Below are 26,882 nucleotides of genomic sequence, written 5' to 3' on the forward strand. Positions count from 1 at the left end.
GTTTATGTTTGGCATTAAGCATTGAAATGGACAGAGGGTTCACAGGATTTATGTTAATTTGTGAAATGTCTCTGGGTTCCACGCTCCAGCCCAGGAGCAGCCGTAATCTAAATGTCTAGGGACCTCCGTGTGCCAATTAATCCAAACTGTCTTTCTTGCTGGTCATTTTGACAGCCTGGGTTTTGGCTCTGCAATCTCATGCTTGCTCTCAGAGGCCCAGCCCCATCCCAGGGTGAAGAGGGGTTGCTCTGTGACTGCTGCGGCTCTGCTGGGACATCCTGAAGCCCAGGGTCTGTTGTTGCCCATGGTGCAACTGCCCAGTTAGGGCATGGGACTTGGGTAACCTGAACCTGTTACATTCATGACTGACAGGTGCCCAGGAGGTCCCCTGGCGTGTGGTAGGCAGTCAGCGATGTTTGCTACAAGGACCGCCTCAGAGCTGTGCCCACACGAGCAGAGCCCTCCGCCCCTGAGCAGGACAGGCTCCTGCAGGCGCGCTCAGCTGGCATCTTGAAGAACACGTGATGCAGAGGCTGTTTGCAGAGGAGTGGGCAGAATGGAGGGACAGTGGGGGACACTGAGGCACCCGGCACCCAGCCCTGTGGAAAGCTGTTGCCGCCTCCAGGCCCAAAACAGTCTCACAGAGCCTCGTGAGAAGGAGGGGCTGGAGGAGAGGAGGCCACCAGAAGGAAGAAGTCTCCCTGCCCCACAGCAGCAGCTCCAGGAGGACGCACAGGAATATTCCAACCTCGCCTTCTACACTTGCCTCTCTGGCCAGGGCTTCCCAAATGCAATGATCATTAAAGGGCAAGTGAGTCATTGACAAAATCCATCCACGCCAGCCCCCTGAGACCTAAGCTGGGTAGAAAAAGCAGGGAACCGACGGGGGAGGGCTGGCAAAACAAGGAGGCCACCGGAGGCTTCTGGCTTGTCACCTAAGCTCTTCTGCAGCGGAAGGGCCTCTGCAGAGCTCCTGTAAGACTAGGGGCTGCTCAGAGCAGAGAAGGGAGCCCAGGGCAGGTCTGTGTGAGGGTGTGGCCTCCCTGGAGAAGTCTGAAGGAGGACCCTGAGCCCAGGAGACTGCAGCGCAGAAGGGACACGCGGGTCAGAGACCAAGAGAGGCCAGAGCTACCTCCTGCTGGAGGAGAGAGGCTGGCTCTAGAGAGGGGTCATCAGTTGGAAGCTGAGCTATGGAGAGGAGGGTCCTAGAACCCATGAAGCTAGGGGTTCAGGGTCCGAATGCACCACCTTTGGGTACTGCCTGTGGCAGCAGGGGGGGTGGAGTGGCAGTGCCCAAGTCCGCAGCGGGACTGACTCCAGACCGGCCCTCTAATACTTTCAGTCTTCCCCTGCTGGGTGGTGGAAGTGGGTTCCTCGCAGATCCTCAGACAGGAAACAGGCACCCAGGAGACCAGCCCCAGCGAGGGGGTGCCCAGCCGCCTCTCCGGGCCCCTTTTCCACTTAGGCTTGGGCTACCTGAGGCTGCTCTCACACCAGGGGATTGAAAACCCTGGTCACAAGTGGGCAGGGCTCACGGCCAGGCAGGCAGACCTCTGTCCTGCCTGGGAAGGCTTCCCAAAGTGTGTTCCCCAGAGCTGGAGCTCCCCAAGCTGCTATAGGGAGAGGGTTCTAGAGTCACCTCGGTTGGAGAAGCCCTTTCCCCCTCTACCATCACCTGAGCGTGACAAGATTCCCTGGCCCATTAAAGGCTCTGAGAAGTTCTTCAGGGAAAACGCCCCTGGGGAAGGCTTTGCTCAGTGCCAGGACATTTACATGTTTGGGTCGGTTCACAGAATAGGACAAACCCAGGTCAGTCCCTAGGCTGAGAAAGCCTCGGCTGAACAGCTTTCACCTCCCCCTCCCCACCCCCTCCTCTTTTGAGCTCTCTTGGGACAGTGGCTGCAGCCTCTGGGAGCTCTGGGCTCTCACAGAGCAGCTCCAGCCCCCACCCACCCTGGCCTCTGAGCTTGCATCCCTCCACCTCTGGGTGAGTCCCCTCTGGCTTCCATGAAATCCTCAGGAGATGCCGCTTGAGGCCTTACATCAAGTGACAAGACAGCCAAGAGTAGTGTGCAGATTCCTCGAGGGGTCGTGGACTCATTCAAGGCCATTTCAGCGTCCTCCTGCTTCCATGCTGTAGGTCCCAAAGTGTGTCCTTGCTGCTCCTGCTGCCAACACCAAACCCCTACCTCCACAGCAGCCGGACCCTGGAAAGGCCCACAGCTCCCACGCCAGGTCTGAGACAGCAGGAGCCTCTCACTTATTCCCAGTGTGCATGGCCCCGGCTGCCCGTGTTCCCTCCAGACCCCGAAGGTTAGCCTGGTCAGGAGGGCTGGGTGAGCCCCTGGGTCCTGAGCCCTGGCTGTGGGCTGCTCCTGGTGCTGGGCCTCCCAAACCCAAGAAGGCCCCAGTTGCCCTCTCTCCCGCCCCTGCTCCGCTCCAACTCAGAGACTTCCCTTTGTGGGCAGCGGTACCTCCTCTGCCTGTGCACCCAGCTGACAGCACCCATTCCCACTCTGCCTAGCCACTCACAGGCACAGCCTCTCTGGGTCTCACCCACTGGCTACTCGCTGCCACCTGTGCCTCCCAAGCCACAGAGCTAAGTCCCTACCCTCACTGACACTGATCTACTGTGGCACTAAGACCTCTCACAGACGCGATCTTGTTAACCTTCCTAAGTGTCATGCAAGGTTTAGAGAGGTCAAGGAGCATGCCAAGGTCACATGGCTCATAAATGTCAGAACCCAGCATTCTGCTGTGACCAAGGCCACACTGCCCCAAGAGTCTCTTTACTCCCCTGACAGTCAACCCCCTACGGGCTGATAGGCACAGCGGGGGGGGCTCCAGGCACGAGCAATGTTGAGCAGATGGAAAACAAGCCACATTCCTGACTTCCTTGTCCTCAGCACATCTGGAAAAAGGTTCAGAGGGCAATGCCAGGGTCCTGTGGGGCAAACTGCTCATCTCGCCATGCCTTTGTGCTCCAGAGAAGCCCAGTGGTTTGTTCTTTGCAGGAAAATATCATAATTAGAATTACTTTCCATCCACAGGTCACAGGTGGTTGGCCATAGTGGAGCTCAGGCAAGAGCAGGTGAGAGACAGAGCTAGAGAAGAGGAAGTGAGTATGGGGACTTGTATTACCATCGTCACCATCACCATCATCACTCTCAGCATTGTAACCATCTCTGCCATCACCATCATCACCACCATTATCATCACACTCATCACCACCAACCCCACTATCACCACCATCATTGCCACTATCATTACCACCATCGCCAACATCACCACCAACACCATGATCATCACCATCATCACCACCAACACCATCCTCACCACCACCATCACCACCATCATTACCACCGTCATTATTATCACACTTATCATCACCAACCCCACAATCACCACCACCATCACCATCATCACATCATCATCATCACACTCATCACCACCAACCCCACCATCACCACCATCATCACCACCATCACCACCATCACATCATCATCATCATCATTATCATCACACTCATCACCACCAACCCCACCATCACTATCATCATCACCACCAACCCCACCATCATCACCACCATCACCATCATCATCACATCATCATCATCATCATCACACTCATCATCACCACCAGCCCCACCATCATCACCACCATCACCATCATCACATCATCATCATCATCATCATCACACTCATCACCACCAGCCCCACCATCACTATCATCATCACCACCACCATCACCATCATCACCAGCACCATCACCATCATCACCACCATCATTATCATCACACTCATCATCATTACCAACCCCACCATCACCACCATCACCATCGCCATCATCACAACCATCACCACCATCACCATGATCATCACCATCATCGCCACCATCACCATCACAATCACCAACATCACCACCATCCCCACCACCATCATTACCATCATCACCATCATCACACTCATCACCACCAACCCCACTATCACCACTGTCATCACCACCATCACCATCACCACCACCATCATCATCATCACCACCATCACCACCACCATCATCACAATCACCATTATCACACTCATCACCACCAACTCCACCATCACCACCACCATCACCGTCATTACCACCACCATCACCATCATCATCACCATCACTGTCATCTCCACCATCATCAGTACCATCAGCACCACCATCATCTCCATCATTACCACCATTACCACCATCACCATCATCACCACCATCATCACCATTCACCACTTGAAGCCCCTCTTGAGGGAAGGGAACAGACACTTCTCAATGACCCACTATGCGCCAGGCTCTGGGCCAGGAGCTGGAGATGTCAAGATGAATCAGAGTTGGCCCTGCCTTCAGGAAGCCCTGGTCCATCTAGTGTCACTGTGCCTCATGCCAGACTTTTAAGCACATCATCTGACTTAACATTCACCCTGTGAGGTCAGCAGTGGTGTTCCCTTGACATGAATGAAAAAACTAGACTAGGAGAGTTGAAGTCCCCTGCCCAGGTTCACACTGCTGCCCACTGTGGGATGGAGGATGGGGCTGTGCTGGGGACTCTAACCAGCCCCTGGCCTGAGCTCCCCCAGACCAAAGACAGCAGCCACTGGGGTCTGTTTTCAGGCTTCCACCCCAGCAAGGGGCAGGCTGCTGGTGGGCGCACTGGCCTGGCCCAGGCTGAGCTGATGCCAGTGCTGAAATACCATCACCTCCAAGCATGCACCCTTGCTCCTCCTGCCCTATGTGGCCTCGTCACTTTGGCTGCCAGTTTCTAAATGGCACTGGCACTGGCTCGTGGCTGACGAGCCATTCCTGTCTCCTCCGGGGCAGCGCCTCACATTCCTCTCCCTTCTAGATCACTTCCACCTGGCCTTAGCCTCCAGAATCAATGCATCTGACTCCCCTGAAGAGCAGGGGCCACTGCCCGCAGGAAGGGAGGGGGCTGCCCACTCTGCACCCACCTGGAGTGCCCCTTGTGAGCACCTCCTCGGCCAGGTGGGAAGGTCGTGTGTTCTGGGGCCAGACAGTGCCTGCGTTTGAATCTTGAGGCCGTGGGCCCTCGCTTAGCCCTCCTGTGCCTCCATTCCCCATTCAAGAACTGGAGGATTACCTGCGTGCCCTCTTTCACCAGTGACTGTGTGGCCTGAGTGATTGATGTGTGGGAGGCAGCAGCATGGCTCTCTGGGCCCTCAGCCAATGCTCTACCAACATCAGCTACTTGGGGCACCGGCGCCTCCCCGCAAGGATCCAGCCTCTGAACGCAGCCAGGACTGGGAACTCATGACTTCTGACTTCTCAAACAGAAGCTCCTAGAAGGACGCAGGAAGACACACACCACTCTCTCCACAGCGCCTTCTTCCTAGCTGAGCGCCTGCCCCTCTCTTCAGGGGTCTGGTGTGTTTGCAGTGCTGGTGGAGCATTTCAAACACCGGCCCACAAATGCCCCCCATGCCTCAGTCCAAGGCCCCAGGCCCTGGGTCCCAGCTGCCCTTTGTCCCCCTCAAGCAGGAAGGTGGCTCATGATGACCCCCTCAGGAGCTGAGAGGCCCAAGGAGACTGAGTGTCCCCCAAAATCCATATGCTGAAGCCCAACTCCTCAACAGGACGGATTTGGAGATGAGGTCTTTAAGGAGGTGGTTCATGTGAAATGAGGTCCTGGGGGTGGGACCTTAATCCAATAGGACTGGTGTCCTTACAAAGGACCAGCAGATGAGGGCGAGACTCCAGGGATGCATGGAAAGGGAAAGTCCATGTGAGGACACAGCGAGAAGGCGGCCACCTGCCGGCCAGGAAGAGAGGCCCCACCAAAAACTGAGTCTACCAGCGCCTTCATTTTAGACTTTCAGACACCAGAACCATGAGACGATCTATTCCTGTGGTGTGAGCCCCCAGTCTGTGGCCTTCTGTTAGAGCAGCCCGACCTGACAGACACCGAGGGAGCAGCAGACCCCAGGCAGGACCACCGGGCTGCCCACTGCACCCCAGCCACCTGGGCCCTGCTCACACTCACCCAAAGTGGGAGGGGGAAGCCCTGGGGGCTACAGCTCGGGGTCCTCAGGGAAGCAGGCGCAGAGTGTCTCACCTACAAATCATTAGACCAGAGGGTCTCAAATTCGAGGGGCATCGGAACCCCCTAGAGCATGTGTTAACGCACAGATCTCTGGCAGCCCACCTCCCTGAGTTTCTGATTCAGTCAGTCTAGTGTGGGGCCGGAGAACTTGGGTTTCTAGAGTCCCCACAGGAAGCTGATGCTCCCAGGCCAGGGACAGGGACCACACTTTGAGAACCGTGGCATCAGGGAGCATTGGGCAAATGGCCCAAGTCAGAAGCAGGAAGCGGATGGCTCTCCTTGCCTTCCTCTGTCCCCAACCGAATCATGGTGCTGGAGGACAGCAGAGGTGAAAAGGGGCCTGAACCTGCCCAGCCCCTGTGGTGTGGCTCAGCCCGGCCCATCTGCAGGGCAAGCCCAAGAGGTAGGCACCACAATCCCTGTTTTACACACAAGGAAGGCTGGGCTCAGAGTAAAAAAAGTGCCAGGGCCACCAAGATCCACGTGGGGCCAGAGCCCCTGCCTTTCCCTTCTCTCAGTGACCCCCACCACTGTGATCTGGACACACAGAGCCAGCCCCAGGCCTCAGAGCATCCACATCTCCCCCAAGGCCACTGCTGAAAACAAGACAGTGGCAGGGAGATGCAGAAAAAGCCTCTCTCACTGCACAATCAGCCCCAGGCCGCCTTCTCCTTCCAGGTGCCTGTAGTTGGAGAATGGCTGTAGTATCTTACCATCACCTGACGCAGCTCCCACGCCCCCTGTGAGCCTGCGGCACCGTGGGAGAGGTAGGAAGGAGGGTCCTGCTACAGAGCCCTGCGTGACCGGTTTCCATGACAACTGGGCTGCAGCTATCCAGAAGGACAATTAACCTCAGAGCTGATCTTCCCGCGGGACCCTTCTGCTAGGTGGAGAGGAGCGGCCCCAGCAGCATCAGGGAAAAAGGGAGAGGCTGGGCCCAGCCCCTGGGTCATTCCTTGTCTGAGAGCCCTCAGTGACCAGCACTCGGCAGGAAACGCCATGCAGCGCTGGGAAGGACCAGGAGGCTGGGCAAAGGCCCCACAGAGCGGGGCTGCACATGGGCCTCAGGGGCACCGGCACCAGCCCCGCACGCACCTCCTCTAAGCCCCCCTTCGGGGGACTCCTGGGCACCAGAGCTCCTGGGTCCTTGTCCTGGCCCTGCCAACTTGGATGGTTCAGCGTTCAGCCTCACTGGGACCTGAGAACATGGAGCACAGAAGACATGTGTCCCCAAGCCCCCGATCTGTGGAGTTGGGGCCTGGCTCCATGTGAGGGGAGGGGTAGTGGCTAAGGTCCAGCCAATCCCCCGGCCCCACCCTGCTTCAGGTAGGGAGTGATAAGTAATAATGACAGCTGGTGTTCGCTGAGCACTTACTATGTGCTAAGCAGGACCTACGCTAAGACCCTTCCATGTATTTGATCCCAGGAAATCTCTCGACCACCGCTCAACTATCATGAGACTCATTCAGCAGATGAACAGTAGAGGCAGAGGGATTAGAGGGCATTGACCCCAGGCAGCCTGGTCTCAGCATCTGCTCCTGTGGACCTGCAGGTCTCTGCTTTTAACTGTTTGTACACACTACGGTTCACCAGGCTTTGGTTAGGCAAAGAATGAATCTGCTTCCGAAACCAGTTTGAAAACCACTGCTGGCCGGGCACAGTGGCTCACGACTGTAATCCCAGCACTTTGGGAGGCCGAGGTGGGCGGATCACGAGGTCAGGAGATCGAGACCATCCTGGCTAACACGGCGAAACTTCGTCTCTACTAAAAATACCAAAAAAAAAAAAAAAAAAAAAAATTAGCTGGGCATGGCGGTGCGCGTCTGTAGTCCCAGCTACTCGGGAGGCTGAGGCAGGAGAATTGCTTTAACCCGGGAGGCGGAGCTTGCAGTGAGCCGAGAAAGCGCCAGTGCACTCCAGCCTGGGCAACAGAGCAAGAAGACTCCATCTCAAAATAAATAAATAAATAAATAAATAAATAAAAATAAATAAAGAAATCACTGCTATGGTCCACACCTCCCCACTTCACAGAGACGGAAACTGGGGCTCTAAAAGGTAAAATGGCTCATCCAAAATCACACAGCTCTCAGTCAATATATCAAAAGGCCAGTTCAGTCAATGTGTTCATTGATTGTAACAACTGATACAAGTTTACAGTGATCCATAATGGAGGGATTTCTTTCTTAAAGATTTTGAAGATTTCTGCCAAATTTAGGCTAGCTCTTCTCCACTGGACTTCATAACAACATTCAAAGTATGTTGGACCTGCCTCTGTCCAGCAGCCTACTGCTTCAGCTAGGAGAAACAGTCAAGGAGAGAGAACCTCAGCACAAGGAAGGACAGAGAGGAGGGTCAGCTCAGCAGGGGCTGCACTGCCCGTCACCCAGAAGATGAGACTGAGGGTCAGAGTAGAAGTTTGGAGTTTAGGGGAGACTGGGGAGAACAGAGAGGGGAGGTGAAGGGTGGGGGAGAGGAGACAAAGGGACAGAGAGAGGAGGCTGAAAGGCAAGGAAGGGGAGACACAGGGGCACAAAAAATGTACATTTGTAAGAATTCCTCACCCTCAAGAATACGTTCAAGAGTATTTTCCAGAATGTATCCAGTACACTTGAGAACAGAGTCAGATGGAATTTGGTGGCTAAAATCACCTTAAAACCATCCAGATTTGGGAGAGGAGTGAATGGGTGAGGAACAGGGTGAGACAAGACTGGCCACATATGGACCTCTGTTGACACTGATGTCACACGCTGGGCTTTTCTATTGTTCTATTTTTGCCTATGTTCAAAGTTTTCCATTATAAAAAAGTCGTTTAAAGTATGTAGTCAACATATTTCAGAATTTTTAAATAAATAGTTTTTGAATATAGTTTTGAATATAGTAATGAATCGATGCCGTCTGTCTCCCTCCCACACTCAGCCTCTCCCTCCTCTCTCTCTCTCTCTCTCTCGTCCTGGAGTCAGCAGCCAAAATTAACAGCTGCATACTGATTCTCCTCTGCGTGGAGGAGATCCAAAGCATTTGTTAAAATACTGATACAAAAGGGAAAATAAGCATTAGTCAAACAAAACAGCACAGAAATCTTCCAAATCTACCGCATCCTACAGGATTTGCTATAAATATTCATTTTTATAAATAGATCAAAGAAACCAGTAAATAGAATGACTTGTTCATTCGTCAGATTGGCTTTGGGTTAGTGCCGCTCTGGGCATGCTGGTGCACAGGGCAGAGACAGGGCTGAAACCCAAGTCTTCCATCTTCAGACCTGTGCTCTTCTAAACCCACAAACACTCTACGGGATCAAAGTCAAGTTGCAAGAATCTTTCTTAAGGCAGTCTCCTCCCTTTCTGACTCAGTTTCCCCATCCGCACAAGAAGTAGATGGTTGAGATGTTCGTGGAGCTCCTCCTAGACCAGGGTGGTGACACTTCCAGAGACAGTTGGTGTTACCGGACTCAGGACCATTCTGGGCCTGCCCCAAAACCATGGAGACCAAGAGAGCTCAGGTCTCCCCTCAGCTGTGCATGGAGCCATAAAGGAGAACAAGGGGCCGGGAGGCAGCTGCAAGGAGGCCTCAGCCCCATGCCAGGCGGGTGCTGCCTCTGTCCGGCCTGCCCCAGGCCTTAAAGGGCCTGCTATGTGGGCCTCCTGAGGGAGGGACGGTTTGGACCAACAGTCCCAGTTTGCCCAGGACTCAGGGCCTCCCACAGCGTAAAACTTTCATTACTTTTGTGATTTTCAATGCTAAAAACAGGACCATCCCAGCCAACCTGAGCCAAGTTGGTCCCCCCACTCCCTGGAGAGTTGGCTGTGCAAATTTTTAGTAAAGAGGAATATTGGAAGGGAAGGAAGTTTTGTTTGGATTGCCCAGCTTTGGGAGAAAAGAAAAGAAGAGATTGCTTAGGAACTGCAAGCCCCCTGATGAAACAGCAAACTACCAGGCCGGTGCTGGTCTGAGATCTAATGGCAGGACGTTTGCAGTCCTGATGTTACCAAGCTTTGTCTCCCCAAGCCAGAAAAGGCAGTGGAGCCAGGGCTAGGAACCCTGCTGCCCTGCTTCTTTGCTTTTTTTTTTTGAGACAGAGTCTCACTCTGTCACTCAGGCTGCAGTGCAGTGGCGCGATCTTGGCTCACTGCAAGCTCCGCCTCCTGGGTTCACGCCATTCTCCTGCCTCAGCCTCCCGAGTAGCTGGGACTACAGGCGCCTGCCATCATGTGCAGCTGATTTTGTTTTTGTATTTTTAGTAGAGACAGGGTTTCACCATGTTGGCCAGGATGGTCTCGATCTCCCGACCTCGTGATCCGCCCGCCTCGGCCTCCCAAAGTGCTGGGATTATAGGCATGAGACACCGCGCCCGGCCTTTTTTTTTTTTTTTTGAAACAGAGTCTCACTCCATCACCCAGGCTGGAGTGCAGTGGCGCAGTCTCAGCTTACTGCAGCCTCCAGGGACATGTCACCATGCCCAGCTAATTTTTTTATTTTTAGTAGAGACAGGGATTTGCCATTTTGGCCAGGCTGGTCTCAAGCTCCTGACCTCAAGTGATCCTCCCGCCTTGGCCTCCCAAAATGCTGGGATTACAGGCATGAGCCACCGTACCCAGCCAGAACCCTGCTTCTCTGAATGAATCAGCCACAGAGCAACAGAGGCCTGCTGTGATTGGAATCAAGGAAAATGACCTCACCATAGAGGGGCAGGCAGCCAGGAGAGGATGAGCCGGGCTGGCCCAAAGGGCACTTGCCACTGTTGACTCTGTCACAGGCTTCTTATTGGATGTTGCCCAGACACCTGCCTCCACCACTCTAGTGTCCCAGAGGCTCAGAGCCCAGTCCCACAGGTCTCAGGGGTCAGATGGCACATCAGCCCGGTGAGTCCTGAGGCACATAAAATCCTTAGGCCCAGATGTGGCCGGTAAGTGCTGGGTAACCAGTGCTGCCTCTCTTTGGCCATGCTCTCAATGCTCACGCCTCTCCTGCTTCTATTGATTTTGTTTTGTTTTAGAGACAGAGTCTTGCTCTGTGGCCCAGGCTAGAGCGCAGTGGTGCCATCATAGTTCGCTGCAGTCTCGAATTCCAGGGCTCAAGCCATCCTCCCGCCTTAGTCTCCCAAGTAGCTGGGTACACACCACCATACCTGGCTAATTTTTGTAATTTTTGTAGAGACAGGATCTTCCTAATGTTGCTCAGACTGGTCTCCAACTCCTGGGCTCAAGCAGTCCTCCCACCTCAGCCTCTCAAAGTGTTGGGATCACAGGTATGAGCCACTACACCCAGCCACTCTCCCACTTTTAAAAGAGTCTGCGTTTGAGTGGCCATTTATTTCCTTGCATGGATGTGTTGGCTGTTTCCCCTAACCTGAGCTACCCTGGAGGGAGGGACACTGGGCAAAAGGATGTCACTATGATGACCTGGGAGGGAGATAAGCGAGTTGGCAACCATTTGTTTCAAACCACTGATACGTAGCTACTGGCCTCATGGCTCGTCCTATTAAGGACTAGCTGCTAAACTCTTAACCCAATTTTTAATTTTTATTTTTTAGAGATGAGGCCTTGCTATGTTGCTCAGGCTAGCCTCAAACTCCTTGGGCTGAAGCAATCCCCTCACTTCCACTTCCTGAGTAGCTGGGACTAGCGTCCAGCTTCCTAGCCCAATTTCAATTAAAACTATGTATATTTATTTTTTAGGGCTGCTGTGACAAATTACCACAAACTCAGTGGCTTAAAACGACCTGTGAGAAATAATTGTTTCTAGACCACCTAGTTCATAGTTTTGTTTTTTGTTTTGTTTTGAGACACAGTCTTCCTGTCGCCCAGGCTGCCAGGCTGGAGTGCGATGGCGCTGTCTCAGCTCACTGCAACCTCCACCTCCCGGTTTTAAGCAATTCTCCTGCCTCAGCCTCCCAAGTAGCCAGGATTACAGACACGTACCACCACACCCAGCTAGTTTTTGTATTTTTAGTAGAGACAGTGTTTCACCATGTCGGCCAGGCTGGTCTCAAACTGATCTTGGGGGAGGGACAGACATGAAAATGATTTGCTCAATGCCAGAAAAGAGTATCATAAAAAGAGCCAGGCACAGTGGCTCACACCTATAATCCCAGCACTTTGGGAGGCTGAGGAACGAGGATTGCTTGAGCCTACAAGTTCAAGACCAGCCTGGGCAACATAGTGAGACTTTATCTCCACAGTTTTTTTTTTTTAATTACCTGCATGTGGTGGCTCACTCCTGTAGTCCCAGCTACTCAGGAGACTGAGGTGAGAGGATCCCTTGAGCCCTGGAGGTCAAGGCTGCAGTGAGCCATGATCGCAACACTGCACTCCAGCCTGGGCGACAGAGCTGAGACCCTGTCTCAAAAAAAAAAAAAGAGAGAGAGAGAGCTGTGCAGTTTGTCAGATTGAGCACAATCCCACCTGGACATCATCAGGAAAATTGGAAAATATTTTGAATGGAATAATAAACTCCTACAATCAAAACTTGTATGTGCAGGGATGCAACCAAAGCAGTACTCAGAGGGAAATTTCTAGCCTGAAATGCTTGCCTGAGCCCAGGAGTTCAAGACCAGCCTGAACTGGAGAAAGGAGGAAGGATTGAAAAGAAATGCACTAAGATCTATCTCAAGAAATTACAAAAGGAACAGAAAAATAAATCCTAAGCAAGCAGGACTAGAAATAAAAATACACATGTAATGAACTAAGAAACAGAGACAATCAACAAAACCTAAAGTTGGTTCCTTGAAAAGGCTGAAAAAACTAATACATTTCTGGTGAGAATGATTGAAAAGAAAAGGGATGACAACTGCTACCATCCTGCAGGCAAATTGCAATATGCTGCCTCTTGCCAGCTGCATGTCTTTGGGCAAATTAATTAACCACTCTAAGCCTGTTTCCTCATCTTAAAATTGAGAAAGAGAATATCTGCCTCACTGGCTATTATGACAATTAAATGAGATAGTGTGAGTTAAGGGTCCAGCAGAGAATAGAAACTATGTAAATCATACTTGTTATGATCACAGTGGTGGTGGTTATCAATATTCTAAAGTGCCACAGGGGGCTGGGTGCGGTGGCTCACACCTGTAATCCCAGCACCTTGGGAGGCTGAGGCAGGTAGATGACTTGAGGTCAGAAGTTCAAGACCAGCCTGGCCAACATGTTGAAACCCCATCTCTACTAAAAATACAAAAATAAGCCAGGCATGGTGGTGCATGCCTGCAGTCCCAGCTACTCGGGAGGCAGAGGCACAAGAATCGCTTGAGCCTGGGAGGCGGAGGTTGCAGTGAGCCGTGATCATGCCACTGTACTCCAGCCTGGCGACAGAGTGAGACTCTGTCTCGTCTCAAAAAAATAAATAAATAAAAATAAAGCGTTACAGCGGGGACAGAGAGGGAGGATGTCTTCCTGCCCTGGGAGGTGACAGGGAGGAGATGATTTCCAAACCTTGAAGGATGGAGAGGGCTTCATAGAAGAAGAGAAAGAAGCACCATCTAGGCTGAGAGCCTAGTGAGTAGGAGGCAGGAGCCCTGGAGGCCTGAGGTTCATCCAGAGGGGAGAAGGGGCCAACTATGAGTGCCAAGGCCCTCGTGGGCCTCTCTGAGGCAGTGGCTGACATTTGAGGCCAATGTTGAAAACATAAATGGGCCTGGCCCGCAGCCTTCATGCATTATGCAGCGAGGGTGAATAATGAATGACTTGGAATTTTTTTAACCATTTGGGCACAGATTTCTCTCCAGGGTGATGGAAACACAGTGGCCATGCCCAGCCTGTCTGTGTAGTTCACAGAATGATTTAGTTATAATAACCTCCAGGCTCACAGCGAAGTTATTTTCTGCTGGAAGCAAGTGAACAAGTCTTCACCAGACCAAGCCAGCTTCCCCCAGGACGAAGAGGTTCTCTCGGCACTGTTTATTTTCTCAAAGGCCTCTGTCTACGTGACAGGGACACACTCAGGTAAAGAGCTCCCGGTGTGTCTGGAGCCAGATGTGTTAGGCTGTAAGCCTCAGCTGAGACCCAGACCTCTTCTGGGGGAAGGGAGCCGTGGGATGGCATTATCCTCTATTCAGCACGAGGGCTCCACCATCCCACAGGAAAGTCATTGGTGGGGCTGCTCTCACAGAGAGGTGGCTCTGGGTGGAGGGCTTCCAGAGGAGGTGGCTCTAGAGCTGGATTAGACACAGGGAAGCTCTAATCCCCAAAAATGAGGGGTACGGAGGTCCCCAGAATGTCATAATAATAAAGGCTTCAGAAAATGTTTGCATCAGAATATGTAACTGGCAGAGTAACCTATGACACTGGGCTCCTCTAAAAATACCAACAATCCCTGGTTTATGATGGTTCAACTCAGGATTTTTTGACTTTATGATGGTGTGAAAGTGATACACATTCAATAGAAACTGTACTTCCCTCACAGTGCTGGACAGAAGCAGAGAGATGCAGCTCCCACTCAGCCACGCTGCCAATTTACAGTGGGTTCATCAGGAAGTAACCCTGTTGTAAGTCAAGAAGCATCTGAAGTTATGAGGCAAATACCACACAACCCAGCAACTGCATTTTTTTGTGAACATAAGTTCACCAAAGAATCTATACACTAGTCTCCATAGCAGCTTTACTATAGCAGGCAAAAACTGGTAGCACTCAAATGTCCTTTTAAGGGTGAATGTCAGGCCAGGCGTGGTGGCTCACATCTGTAATCCCAGCACTTTGGGAGGCCGAGGCGGATGGATGCCCTAGGTCGGGAGTTTGAGACCAGCTTGGCCAACGTGGTGAAACCCTGTCTATACTAAAAATACAAAAATTAGCTGGGCGTGGTGGCATATGGCTGTAATCCCAGCTACTTGGGAGGCTGAGGCATGAGAATAGCGGAACCCAGGAGGTGGAGGTTGCAGTGAGCCGAGATCACGCCACTACACTGCAGCCTTGGCGACAGAGTGAGACTCTGTCTCAAAACAAACAAACAAACAAAGGGTGAATGCCAGACACACTGCAGCATGTCCAAATCCAGAAACACCACTCAGTAATGAAAAGAATAAATCATCGGTACAGTGTCTTAGTCTGTTCCAGCTGCTATAACAAAATACCTTAGACTGCATAATTTATAAAGAGCAGAAACTTATTGCTCACAGCTTTGGAGGCTGGGAAGTCCAAGATCAAGGTGCCGGCAGAATCGGTGTCTGTTGAGGGCTCTCCAATTCATAGACCGCAGTTTGTTGCTGTGTCCTCACGTGGTTAAAGAGGCAGCGGCACTCCCTTCACCTCTCTTATAAGGGCATTGATCCCACTCATGAGGTCACAGCCCTCATGACTTAATCACTTCCCAAAGGTCCCACCTCTTAAAACTATTATATTGGGTATGAGATTCCAACATGTGAATTTAGGAGGGCACCAGCATTCAAATCACAGCACACAGCAACCTGGATGACTCTCCAGAGAATTATGCCGACTGCAAAAAGCCAATCCCAAAAGGTTACTAGTTGCTTGATTCCATGTACAGACTATTCTTATGGTGACAAAGGTATAAAGATGCAGAACAGATTGGTGGTTGCCAGAGGCTGGGGGTAGATGATTGTGTCAGAAACAAACAGGAGGGATGGCCAGGCACAGTGGCTCATGCCTGTAATTCCAGCATTTTGGGAGGCCGAGATGGGTGGATTACCTGAGGTCAGGAGTTCAAGACCAGTCTGGCCAACATGGTGAAACTCTGTCTCTACTAAAAATACAAAAATTAGCCAGGCGTTGTGGCAGGTGCCTGTAGTCCCAGCTACTTGGGAGGCTGAGGTGGGAGAATTGCTTGAACCCAGGAGGTGGAGGTTGCAGTGAGCTGAGATGGTGCCACTGCACTCCAGTCTGGGCAACACAGTGAGACTTCACATTAAAAAAAAAAAAAAAAAAAAAGCCTGCACGGTGGCTCACTCCTGTAATCCCAGCACTTTGGGAGGCCAAGGCGGGCAGATCACGAGGTCAGGAGTTTGAGACCATCCTGGCTAACACGGTGAAACCCCGTCTCTACTAAAAATACAAAAAAAAAAAAATTAGCCGGGCGTGTTGGTGGGCACCTGTAGTCCCAGCTACACAGGAAGCTGAGGCAGGAGAATGGCGTGAACCTTGGAGGCGGAGCTTGCAGTGAGCCGAGATCGCACCACTGCACTCCAGCCTGGGTGACAGAGCGAGACTCCGTCTAAAGAAAAAAAAAAGCCTGAGCGCAGTGGCTCATGCCTGTAATCCCAGCACTTTGTGAGGCTGAGGTGGGTGGATCGCCTGAAGTCAGAAGTTCGAGACCAGCCTGGTCAACATAGTGAAACCTCATCTGCAGTAAAAATACAAAAATTAGCCAGGCATGGTGGCCTGTAATCTCAGCTAGAAAGAAGGAAGGAAGGAAGGAAGGAAGGAAGGAAGGAAGGAAGGAAGGAAGGAGGGAGGGAGGGAGGGAGGGAGGGAGGGAGGGAGGGAGGGAGGGAAGGAAAGAAGGAAGGAAGGAAGAAGGAAGGAAGGAAGGAGAGAAGGAAGGAGGGAGGGAGGGAGGAAGGAAGGAAGGAAGAAAGGGAAAGGGAAGAAGCAAACAGGAGGGATCCTTGTGGTATTGGAACTGTGGTGGTGGACTCACGAATATATGCAGGTGATAAAAGTGTGTAGAACTAGAGGAACACACACACGAATGGATGCAAAGAAAGCTAGGGAGATCTGAGGATATTGAATCAATGTCAATACAGTTATTATGATATTGCCTCTAGGTTCACAAGATGTTATCATGGGAGAAAAGGGTACAAGGTGCACTGAATCTCTCTGTTACTCCACACAACTACATGGGAATCTATCATTATCTCAAAATAAAAGTTCTAACTTAAAAATAGTAATGATTTAATGTAAATGAAAGTAAGTGAAAAAGGCAGACCTCAAAACTTTATGTGATGATCAGTACCATTTTATTTTATTTTATTTTTTGAAGCAAAATCTCGCTCTGTCACCCAGCCTGGAATGCAATGGTGTGATCTTGGCTCACCGCAACCTTCAACTCCCGGGTTCAAGCGATTCTCCTACCTCAGCCTCCCGAGTAGCTGGGATTACAGGTGCCCACCATCACGCCCAGCTAATTTTTGTATTTTTAGTAAAGATGGGGTTTCACCATGTTGGTCAGGCTGGTCTCGAACTCCTGACCTCCAGTGATCCACCCGCCTCGGCCTCCCAAAATGCTGGGATTACAGGCATAAGCCACTGTACCCGGCTCAATCAGTACTATTTTAAAGACGTCAAAATTTACACCTAATATCTACCAAAGTGAAACAATTGCCTACCCTATGGCCCAGCAATTCCATTCCTAAATATACCCACAGGAGAAACAGGTGCATATGACCACCAGAAAATGTGTACAAGATGGTTAATGACAGCTTTATTCATAATAGCCACAGTGGGCAACAATCCAAATGTCCATTAATAGGGGAATTAATAGATTGTGTTTTGTTCATACAATGGAATCCTTAACACAGCAATTATAAACAAACTTGTGCTGTTCACATTGATGAATTTCCCTGACCAATATTAAGCAAAAGACACCAATACAAAATGTAAAATGATGCAGCCACTGTAGAAAACAGTATGTGGTTCCTTTAAAAAATTAGAAGTAGACAGTGGCTCATGCCTGTAATCCCAGCACTTTGGGAGGCTGAGGCAGGCGGATCACTTGAGGTTGGGAGTTCGAGACCAGCCTGACCAACATGGAGAAACCCCGTCTCTACTAAAAATACAAAATTAGCCGGGCATGGTGGCGTACGTCTGTAATCCCAGCGACTTGGGAGGCTGAGGCAGGAGAATCGCTTGAACCCAGGAGGCGGAGGTTGCAGTGAGTCAAGATTGCGCCATTGCACTCTAGCCTGGGCAACAAGAGCAAAACTCCGTCTAAAAAAAAAAAAAATTAGAAGTAGAATTACCATATGATCAGGAATTCCACTTCTGGGTATATGCCCAAAAGAACTGAAAACAGGGTTTTGAAGAGATATTTTGTGCACACATGTTCACAGCAGCATTATTCCCAATGTCTAAAACTTGGGCGGATGCTACCCAGTGTCCATTGACTAATGAATGGATGAGCAACATGCCATGATATCCATAATGAAATATTATTCAGCCTAAGAAAAGGAAAGAAATTCAGACATGCTACAGATATGGATGAACTCTGAAGACATTATGCTAAGTGAAATAAGCTAGACACAAAAAGGCAAGTACTATATGAATCCATCCATAGGAGGTACCTAGAATGGTCAAAATCATAGGAACACAGCCGGGCGCAATGGCTCATGCCTGTAATCCCAGCACTTTGGGAGACTGAGGCAGGTGGATCACCTGAGGTCAGGTGTTTGAGACCAGCCTGGTCAACATGGTGAAAACCTGTCTCTACTAAAAAAAAAAAAAAAAAAAATTAGCTGAACGTGGTGGTGTATGCCTGTAATCCCAGCTACTCAGAGGGCTGAGGGAGGAGAATTGCTTGAACCTGGGAGGCGGAGGTTGCAGTAAGCCAAGATCGTGCCACTGCACTCCCACCTGGGGAACATAGCGAGACTCTATCTCAAAAACTAAAATAAAAATTTTTTCAAATTCATATGAACAGAAGGTAGGATGGTGGTTACCAGGGGCTGTGGGGAGGAGGGAATAGAGAGTTAGTGTTTAGTGAGTATAGAGTTTAGTTTTCTAAGATGAGAAGAGTTCTAGAGATGGATGGCGGTGATGGTTATACAACATTATGAATGTATTTAATAACGTTGAACTGTACACTTAAAAATGGTCAAGATGATAAAGTTTGTGTGTTTTAACACAATTTTTAAAATAGGGGAAAAAACAGTGAGACACAAAGACCACATACAACACGGTTCGTTTATATGAGGTTTAAGAAAGACCAAACTATTCTATGGCAATAGAGTCAGAATGAGGGGTTACTGAAGAGAGTGTGAGTGCAGCTGGGCAGGGCCTGTGGTGCCCTCTGGGCACTGGCCATGCTCTATATCCTAACAGAGGTGGTGGGTGCAGAGTATGCACATGTCTAAAACTTATCAAACTACAGACTTCAGATTTGTGCACTTTTCTGCATATAATTATATCTAAATCAACATTTTTAAATAAGAAAAAAGCCCACATGCCTAGATTAAGGAATAGAAGGACTACAGCAGCGTGTTAGCAAGGCCTTTCTGGGTATATTTAGGCATCTTTTCCTCTTCTTTCTATCTTCCCTATCTCCAAATTTCCTGTAAAATGAGGAGGTACTGCATAAGAGAAACTTTATAGCAGCTATCAACATTTTTTCTTTTTTTTTTTTTAATCATTTTTGAGTCTCACTCTGTCACCCAGGCTGGAAAGCAGTGGTGCAATCATAGCTCACTGCAGCCTCTATCTAGCTCCTGGGCTCAAGTGATCCTCCTGCCTCAGCCTCCCAAATACCTGAAACTACAGGCATGTGCCACCATGCCTGGCTAAGTTTTAAATTTTTTGTAGAGATGGGGTCTTGCTGTGTTGCCCAGGCTAGTCTGGAACTCCTGGCTTCAGGTGGTCCTTTGTCCTCCCAAAGTGCTGGGATTATAGGCATGAGCCACCATACGTAGCCTTTTTTTTTTTTTTTTAAGGAAAAAAATCAGTAGTCTACAGTCATTGAGGTCTTCTGAAGAGAGTGACCCCTCGGGGAGTGTTTCTTCCTCACTCCACTCCACAGGCGCTCAATTGTGGGCCTGTTTCACGGGGGACACAGAGCTGGGAGAGCCTCACCTGCCCAGGGAGCTCACTGAAGGCCCAGCTGGTGAGGGGCCAGCAGTGGATGGCCGTTCCCCTCTGTTGACATCAGGGCCAGGGCAGCTGCCACTGAGGAGCTCCTCAAATTCTGCTTCTCCCCAAGCGCCGCTGTCTTAGCTCAGGCCGCAGATGGGCAGCGTAATCAGCAGAAATCTACTTCTCACAGTTCTGGGGACCAGAAGTCCAAGGTCAAGGTGCAGCCAGGGCCCAGTGTCCAGTAAGGCCTCCTCCTGGGTGGGAGACGGCCACCTCCTCCCCATGTCCTCATGTGGCAGAGAGAAGGTGGCAGGTTTAACTTATAAGGATCCTAATCCTAGTGGATCAGCACCCGCCCGTACGACCTCATTTAACCATAATTACTGCCCTACTCCAAATGCAGCCACACTGGGGGTTTGGGCCTCAACATGTGAATTGCAGGGGACACAGTTCAGTCAATGGTGCCTCCACAGTCCCACCTCCAATGCTTTGCCAGATCACGCCCCCCACGGAGCACACCCTGCACAGAACCAGCCCAATCACCACTTGGCCACCCAGCCACCCAAGCAGATCTAGGTCCTAATCAGCCCGCGCCAGGCCAAGGGCTCCAGAGGGCAGGAACCCTGCCTTCTGCCCGGCCGGCACAGGCCCTTGTTCTCTCCAAGTTCACTGAACTGGGTTATACTGAATTCTTCTGGGCAGGTCTTCCGGCTGTGTGGCCATCAGAAGCCCCAGAAGGAGACTGTGCATTGGGGGTGCCCAGGGAGCCCCATCACCTCTCTACTCGCTCTCCTTCTCTACTGAGGCTTGAGGGCCGATTCCAGGTGAGGCTCCCAAGCCCCGCAGAGCCCTTCCCAGGGTCAGTGGGAAGAGCTACTCCCATCCAGCCACGGGCCTGCATTGGGCTGGGCCTCTGCTGAGGGAGGTAGGGGGATAGACGGGGGCTTGCGGGGATGCTGGAACTGGGTCATCCCTAGAGCCAGATGACGGATCCAGCTGCTCCTTGGGCGACTGGCCAACCAGTGGTGGGGATCAGGCTGCAGAAACAGGCTGGGCACTTGCCACTATTGTGCATCTTGGGATGCCACTGGGGGAGAAAGGGGACTAAGGACAGGGGAACCAAATAACGGAGAGAGATGAAATAAGATGGAAAAGAGAGAAGAGAAAGAATAATCTTCGTGGCCAACACCCCTGAGTGCCTGCTATGGAACCCAAGCCAGCCAAGCTTCGCACACCTCATTCTCATGACGATCCTAGGAGGTAGGAGCTCTTTATCTCCCCATTTTGCAGATGCGGAAATCTTAGCACAGAGCGTTTAAGTCACTTGCCGAAGGGCTTACAACTAGGAAATGGTGAGCTCATTTGAACCCAGGCAGTCAGAGTCTACACTGTCGAGTGCTGTGAGAAGAAGGAAGAAAGTTGAATGGAGGCGGCAGGAGAGGACAGACAAGGAAGAAGGCGAAGGAAACCGGATTTTCCATTCAACAGATATTTCCTGAGTGCTGATTTGCCACTGTTCCCCGGGACTCAGGGGACTGGCATCACGGGTGTGGGATCTGTGTGGCCACACCGGGGCCCTGCTCAGGTGGGCCCTGAGCTCGGTTTCAAGCTCTGCTGCCACCATCTTGAAATGCTTCATTGTTTTTCAACAAAGGGCCCCACATCGCATTTTGCAACTGATGCAGGCAGTCCTGGGTGCAGCAACAGCACACCCCGCCCCTCCCTACGCCAGGAGTCTATTCAGAGGCTGCACCGACAGACAGAAGGAAGAGGGGAAGGGGCCGACCCAGCAGGAGGCGAATGTTCTCTAATGCCACGCGGAGGGCTGGGGAAAGGGCACAGGTTGTCTTTGAAGCTGGAAAGGCATAATTCAATTATTTTTACAATTTCATTACTGGAAAAATCTATTGGCCCCAGGAGCATTCTGCTCACAAAATTGAACTAAAAACAAAAGGGCCTTCACCATCTTCCCTTAGCTCTCGGTTGAGCGGGCTTCCTATAAATCACTGACGGAGACAAGGAGCGCTGCAGAAGCAGTGTCCGCCGTCCGCCCCTCCCCCGGTCCCTCCAGAGCAGGGTCAGATGGAGGCAGCGGAAGTGGGAGGGAAACAGGCACAGCCCAGGGACCACCATGGTGCTAGCCCCGGCCTCCTTCATCTCGTCCGACCTCCCCCAGACCCTTGCCAGACAGGCAGGCCTCAGCACCCATGACTTAGAGCAGAGAAATTTCATCCACGCAAGGCGACACAGCAGGCTAGTTAGCAAATAGGGCAGGACTCAGCCCAGGTCTGTCTGGCTCCCAAACGCATGCCCTGTTAACACACACATTCCCCGTTAACGCACTCATGCTCAAATGCACGCAGACCCCAAAGGAGCTGTGCTTCCCCTCATCCTCGGGCGTTGGCCCGGCCTGGACTAGCAGGGCTCCTCTGCCTGGTTTTCTAAACAAGCAGCACCATCTTTTCCCAGCCTCTGGACAGGTGGGGACACCTCACAGCTCCTGTCTTCTCCTCTTCATCCTGAGCAACACAAGGGCCAAGTTTCTGTATATTTTGTTTGTTCCTAAGACCTCGTGTCCAGAACAGTGCCTGACACATAACTGACACTCAATATTTTTTAATAAGAAAGACTGCTCCAGGGACGTTGCTGGTGGGGGGGTGTCTGTGACTATTCTGCAGCTGAGCAGAATTCGTTCCTGCCTCTGCCCGGCTGCCCTGCTCGGCTCCCTATGCCAGGGGTCCTGGGGTGGCATCCGTGTCGTCCTGACCCAGATGCTCAGGACAGCGGCTGCTGCTGCTCCCAGATCACCCTGTTCCTTTGTTCAACACCAGCTCCGTCTTACAGGCCACATTAGGGAGACTCTGGCACTGACCGGTGGACACCACCTTGCCCAGCCCTGCTTAGCTCACTCGACCCACAGGCCCCTCTTTAGGAATAATTGCAGAAATGTCACCGGCTGGCACGAAGGGCCAGGGCTTCCCTGGAAGCACAGCTCAGGAGGAAGGCGGGAGACACAGACAACAGCAGCAGCCAAACCTGACGGCTTCTCAGCCCACTGGTGCCGCTGGATTTCTCTTTCCCTTTGCTGTGCCTTGCTTGGTACAGCATGGCTCTTAGCAAGGAGTTGCTCTGTGTTTATGTCTTATCTCATTTAATCCTCCTGACAGCCCAGGGGCAGAGCTGACTGTTCACAAGTGAGGAGGCTGGGCCAAGCTGCCAACCAGCAGAGGAGGGGCTTGGCCTCCACACCACACCCTGCCCCATCGCAGGCTCGCTGCCTGGGGTCTGTGCAGGCCCCGCAGCCTATAACGAGTGGCACAGCCTGTGCTGGGTCTGCTCAGTGTGGAGGGTCACCTAGATGCCCACATTTCCCCTGGTGAGGCCTGAGCCCCGCATCTCAAAGGGGCTTGCAGCCCTGAGGTGCCTGGGCTGGGGACAAGCCCCCTCTCTGTCACTTAGCTCTCTCCTTTTAAAGGACGCCACCTCTCCTGGTCTCTTGATTTTGGAACAGACACGGCTTCTTTCTGGCATCTGATTCCTAATCAGGCGTTCATTCTGCTGTGCTCTCAAAGGGCTGTGGCTGGGGGTGGGGGCGTGGGGGTGCAGGACACAGGCCCCATGGAGTCTCCTGTGCTGCCTCTGCTGTGCCAGGCACACGGGAGCCTGCACACCCGCTTCCAGCAGCAAGAAAGCAGGTTGGAGAGAAGGAGGAGGGAGGAGAGGGGGAGACCCAGGCCATAAATGACCCATGACCCAGCTGGGGCTGGTATCTGTCCCCATTGCTGACCCAAATGACCGCAGTCACCCTGGGGCTGAGCTCATCAGCTGCCCAGGCGCCTCCTTGGCATCATTCTCTCTTATCCCCCTCCTTTCTCTCTCTCTCGCCCGACAGGAAAACAAAGCTGACAGTACAGCCCATTCACCCCTGCCCCCCCAGCATTCATGACTCACCCTGAAACTCCCCCCTGGTTCCAGCGCCCACGAGCCAGGGGCCGTCTGATTTCACCACAGGGCAAGATCGAAGTGACCTGGCCAAGCGACTCCTTCTTGAGGAGGGAGGACATTTATTTCCATGATAAGCAAGTCAACTCCCAAGTCATGATATATTTATGTTCTATGTCTCTAGCCACCTGCTCAACCTCAAAACCAAATTCCATTTCCAAAGAGGAAATGTGAAAGGTAATTGGGAAAACTGGGAATGGGTCATCCTGGAAGGTAGAGGCAGCTCAAGGGGTTCCGGCAGGTGCAGGAGCTCACTCTGGATGTCCGGAGCGTGCCTTAAAGCTAGGAAGTTGGCAGGGAAAGGCACCTCCTTCTCTCTGGAAAGCCTTAGCCCCAGTCCTGGGGGCCTCCCATGCTGCCTTCAGGGACAGCAAGGGCACCAGCTGCTCCTATGGCCTAGCTCACTCGGGTACCAGAATCTGGATCAGAACCGTCAGGTGGGGACACTCTCTATGTAAACTGGATGCCAGCCAAGGCCTCCCAGGCCCTCAGGAACTAGGAAAACCTGACTCACATCTCCCTCTTCTCCCCAAGTTCCAGCGTGGGCAGAAGTTCAAAGCCAGCTCCCAGGCTTCCTCAGATCCCTGGGGGCTGCCATCCCCCTGGCCTCAGCCTCCTGCTCCTGCTCCTGTCCTCAGGAAGCCCGGTGTGGAGGCCAGCTCTCCAAACTCAGAGACACTCATTTTCATGGCATGAGCACTCAGGGCTCTGCAGACCTCGAGGGGACCAGGAAAGGGGCACGTATTCTGTGGCCATGCCTGCCAGCTTCCAAGGAGCAGCCGCCCCCATCTTCAAATGCCCTCCCCCTGCTGGGGATCCCCCTGCGCCTCCCCCACCCCAGCTCACCCTCACCGTCCTGGCTTTGCATCTCTTACAGTCTCTGTAGCAAAAACCAGAACTTGTCCCATGCAGAGCATTTTGCTGGCTTCTCTGTTGCATTGGCACCAGGGGACATCGAGGCCTTCACAGCGCCTATGAGCACTTTTCTAGAACAAAGACAGTCTTTGTCTTTCAGAGCAATTCTGGACCCAGCAATTAATCTAAGATTTCCCCTCATGTTGCACGTCTAAAACTACACCTGAAGGGGGTGCTTCAACTTGGAACTTACAAAGAGAAGCAGCTAGGCACAGTGGCGCACTCCTGTAATCCCAGCACTGTGGGAGGCTGAGGCAGGAGGATTGAGCCTAGGAGTTCAAAACTAGCCTGGGCAACACAGTGAGACCCCATCTCTACAAAAAAAAATACAAGCCGGGCGCGGTGGCTCACGCCTGTAATCCCAGCACTTTGGGAGGCCGAGGCAGGCGGATCACAAGGTCAGGAGATCGAGACCATCCTGGCTAACACGGTGAAACCCCGTCTCTACTAAAAATACAAAAAAGTAGCCAGGCGAGGTGGCGGGCGCCTGTAGCCCCATCTACTCGGGAGGCTGAGGCAGGAGAATGGCGTGAACCCCGTGGGGCGGAGCCTGCAGTGAGCCGAGATCGCGCCATTGCACTCCAGCCTGGGCGACAGTGAGACTCTGTCTCAAAAAAAAAAAAAAAATACAAAAAGTAGCTGGGAATGGTGGCATGTGCCTGTAGTCCCAGCTACTTGGAAGGCTGAGGTGGAAGGATGGCTTGAGCCTGGGAAGTGGAGGCTGCAGTGAGCTGTGATTGTACCACTGCACTCCAGCCTGGGTGACAGAGCAAGACCCTATCTCTAAATAAATAAATAAATATTATAATAATAATTAAGAGAAGCAAGTGACCAGTGTTTGTTGAATAAAGATGAAACAGGAGCATGTGTTGAGCATTTGCTCTGTGATGGGAGTTGGGAGCCACTGCCTGAAGGAGTCCATGGTACAGTTGCACAGGTTGGGTACTGAGGAAAGGTTGGATTGAAGGATAGAAGAATGAGTGGGTGATCAGGTTGGTGGGTGGGTAGAAGGAAGGAATGACTGGATAAATGGGAAAAGAAAAGGAGAAAAGAGAGGGAAGAAATTAATAAACAGGACAGGGGGCTGGAAGGTGGAGCAGCCAGCCAGGCCAGAGCCAGCACATCTTTTTAGCAGGTAGGGATGTATAGGAGAGTGGTGTGGGACCCACCCCAATCCCCAGAGTTGGTATAAAGATTATTTTAAACTGAAGACATTTGAGATTCAACAGATCCAGAAAGAAGCATTTTTGGAGTTTCCCTTATCTGACTAAAAGCAGAAACTTCTGGGAGTGAGGCTGCCATAAACTCCCTCTTCAAGAAGGGGCAGCTTCACTCCCAGTAAGGAGGCCCAGAGTGAAACTGCCATAAATTCCTTTCTGGGGTGGAGGGGAAGCCCTGCCAGAACGAAGGTGGAGGAGATCTCTCGAACCTACTGTTAAATCAAAATTATTCAATGATGCTTGTTAATGATGGTAAGAAGGCACATTTTATTGGGGGTGTCGGGGTGGGGGGAAGGAACTATGGCCTTAGGTATAGGAATAACTGTGATGCAATTCTGCAGTTGGGGAGACAGATTGGGCTCAGCCACATATACAGCAAGGAAAAGTAGGAATTTATAGCCAAGGATCAGGGTGGGGGTTAGTTGGGGGAAAACTACTAAGGGAAACACCAGGAATGAAGGGGCTCTGGCTAAACCAACCTAGCAGGATTCTTGCTTAAGGCAGGCCAGGGCAATCAGACATCACCTTGGGAATGGGAGAGGATTAGGTGGGGCTGCAATCAGATATTGAGGGTGATCAGAGAAGAGGTGGGGAATTTCTTGCTCAACTTCCTTAGATTCTTGCTAAAATTGAACAATGCAAAGATGAACACAGAAGTGCAAAAGTGAGGCCTGGGTGGAAAAGAGTCCAGGAGACTGAGTGGAGTTTGGTCCAGGGGACAGTCTTTCTCATTGCATAAGCAAACTTTGTCACAGACTGTCTGATCTCACATGTTGGTCCCCTGAAAGCCCATTTGTCTTTCCATTTGTTCTTCAATAAATGCCTTTCCTCTCCCTCTCTTTCCCCTGTTCAGTTAGGTGCTGGCGAGCAGCAGTCGTCCACCTTTTTGGCACCAGGGACCAGTTTCGTGGAAGACAATTTTTCCACAGACAG

General features: G+C 51.7%; 1 protein-coding gene across 6 annotated transcripts in view; it reads right to left on the reverse strand.

The window, feature by feature from the left end:
• The window catches only part of LOC134733609 (putative uncharacterized protein C2orf48), an 82,971-nt gene that overhangs the window by 24,852 nt on the left and 31,237 nt on the right, over positions 1-26,882 (reverse strand). Inside the window, exon 4 of one of the 6 annotated variants that reach the window (XM_063623991.1) lies at positions 24,690-24,800. The exons of 3 other annotated variants lie outside the window; for them this stretch is intronic. In XM_063623991.1, coding sequence (XP_063480061.1) covers positions 24,690-24,800 — 111 coding nt within the window. Of the gene's footprint in view, positions 1-17,437; positions 24,801-26,882 lie in introns of those variants that run through there. 2 more of the 6 variants (XR_010117260.1, XM_063623990.1) reach the window with 2 other exon arrangements.

This window comes from Symphalangus syndactylus, chromosome 18, assembly GCF_028878055.3.
Source record: "Symphalangus syndactylus isolate Jambi chromosome 18, NHGRI_mSymSyn1-v2.1_pri, whole genome shotgun sequence".
Lineage (NCBI taxonomy): Eukaryota > Metazoa > Chordata > Mammalia > Primates > Hylobatidae > Symphalangus > Symphalangus syndactylus.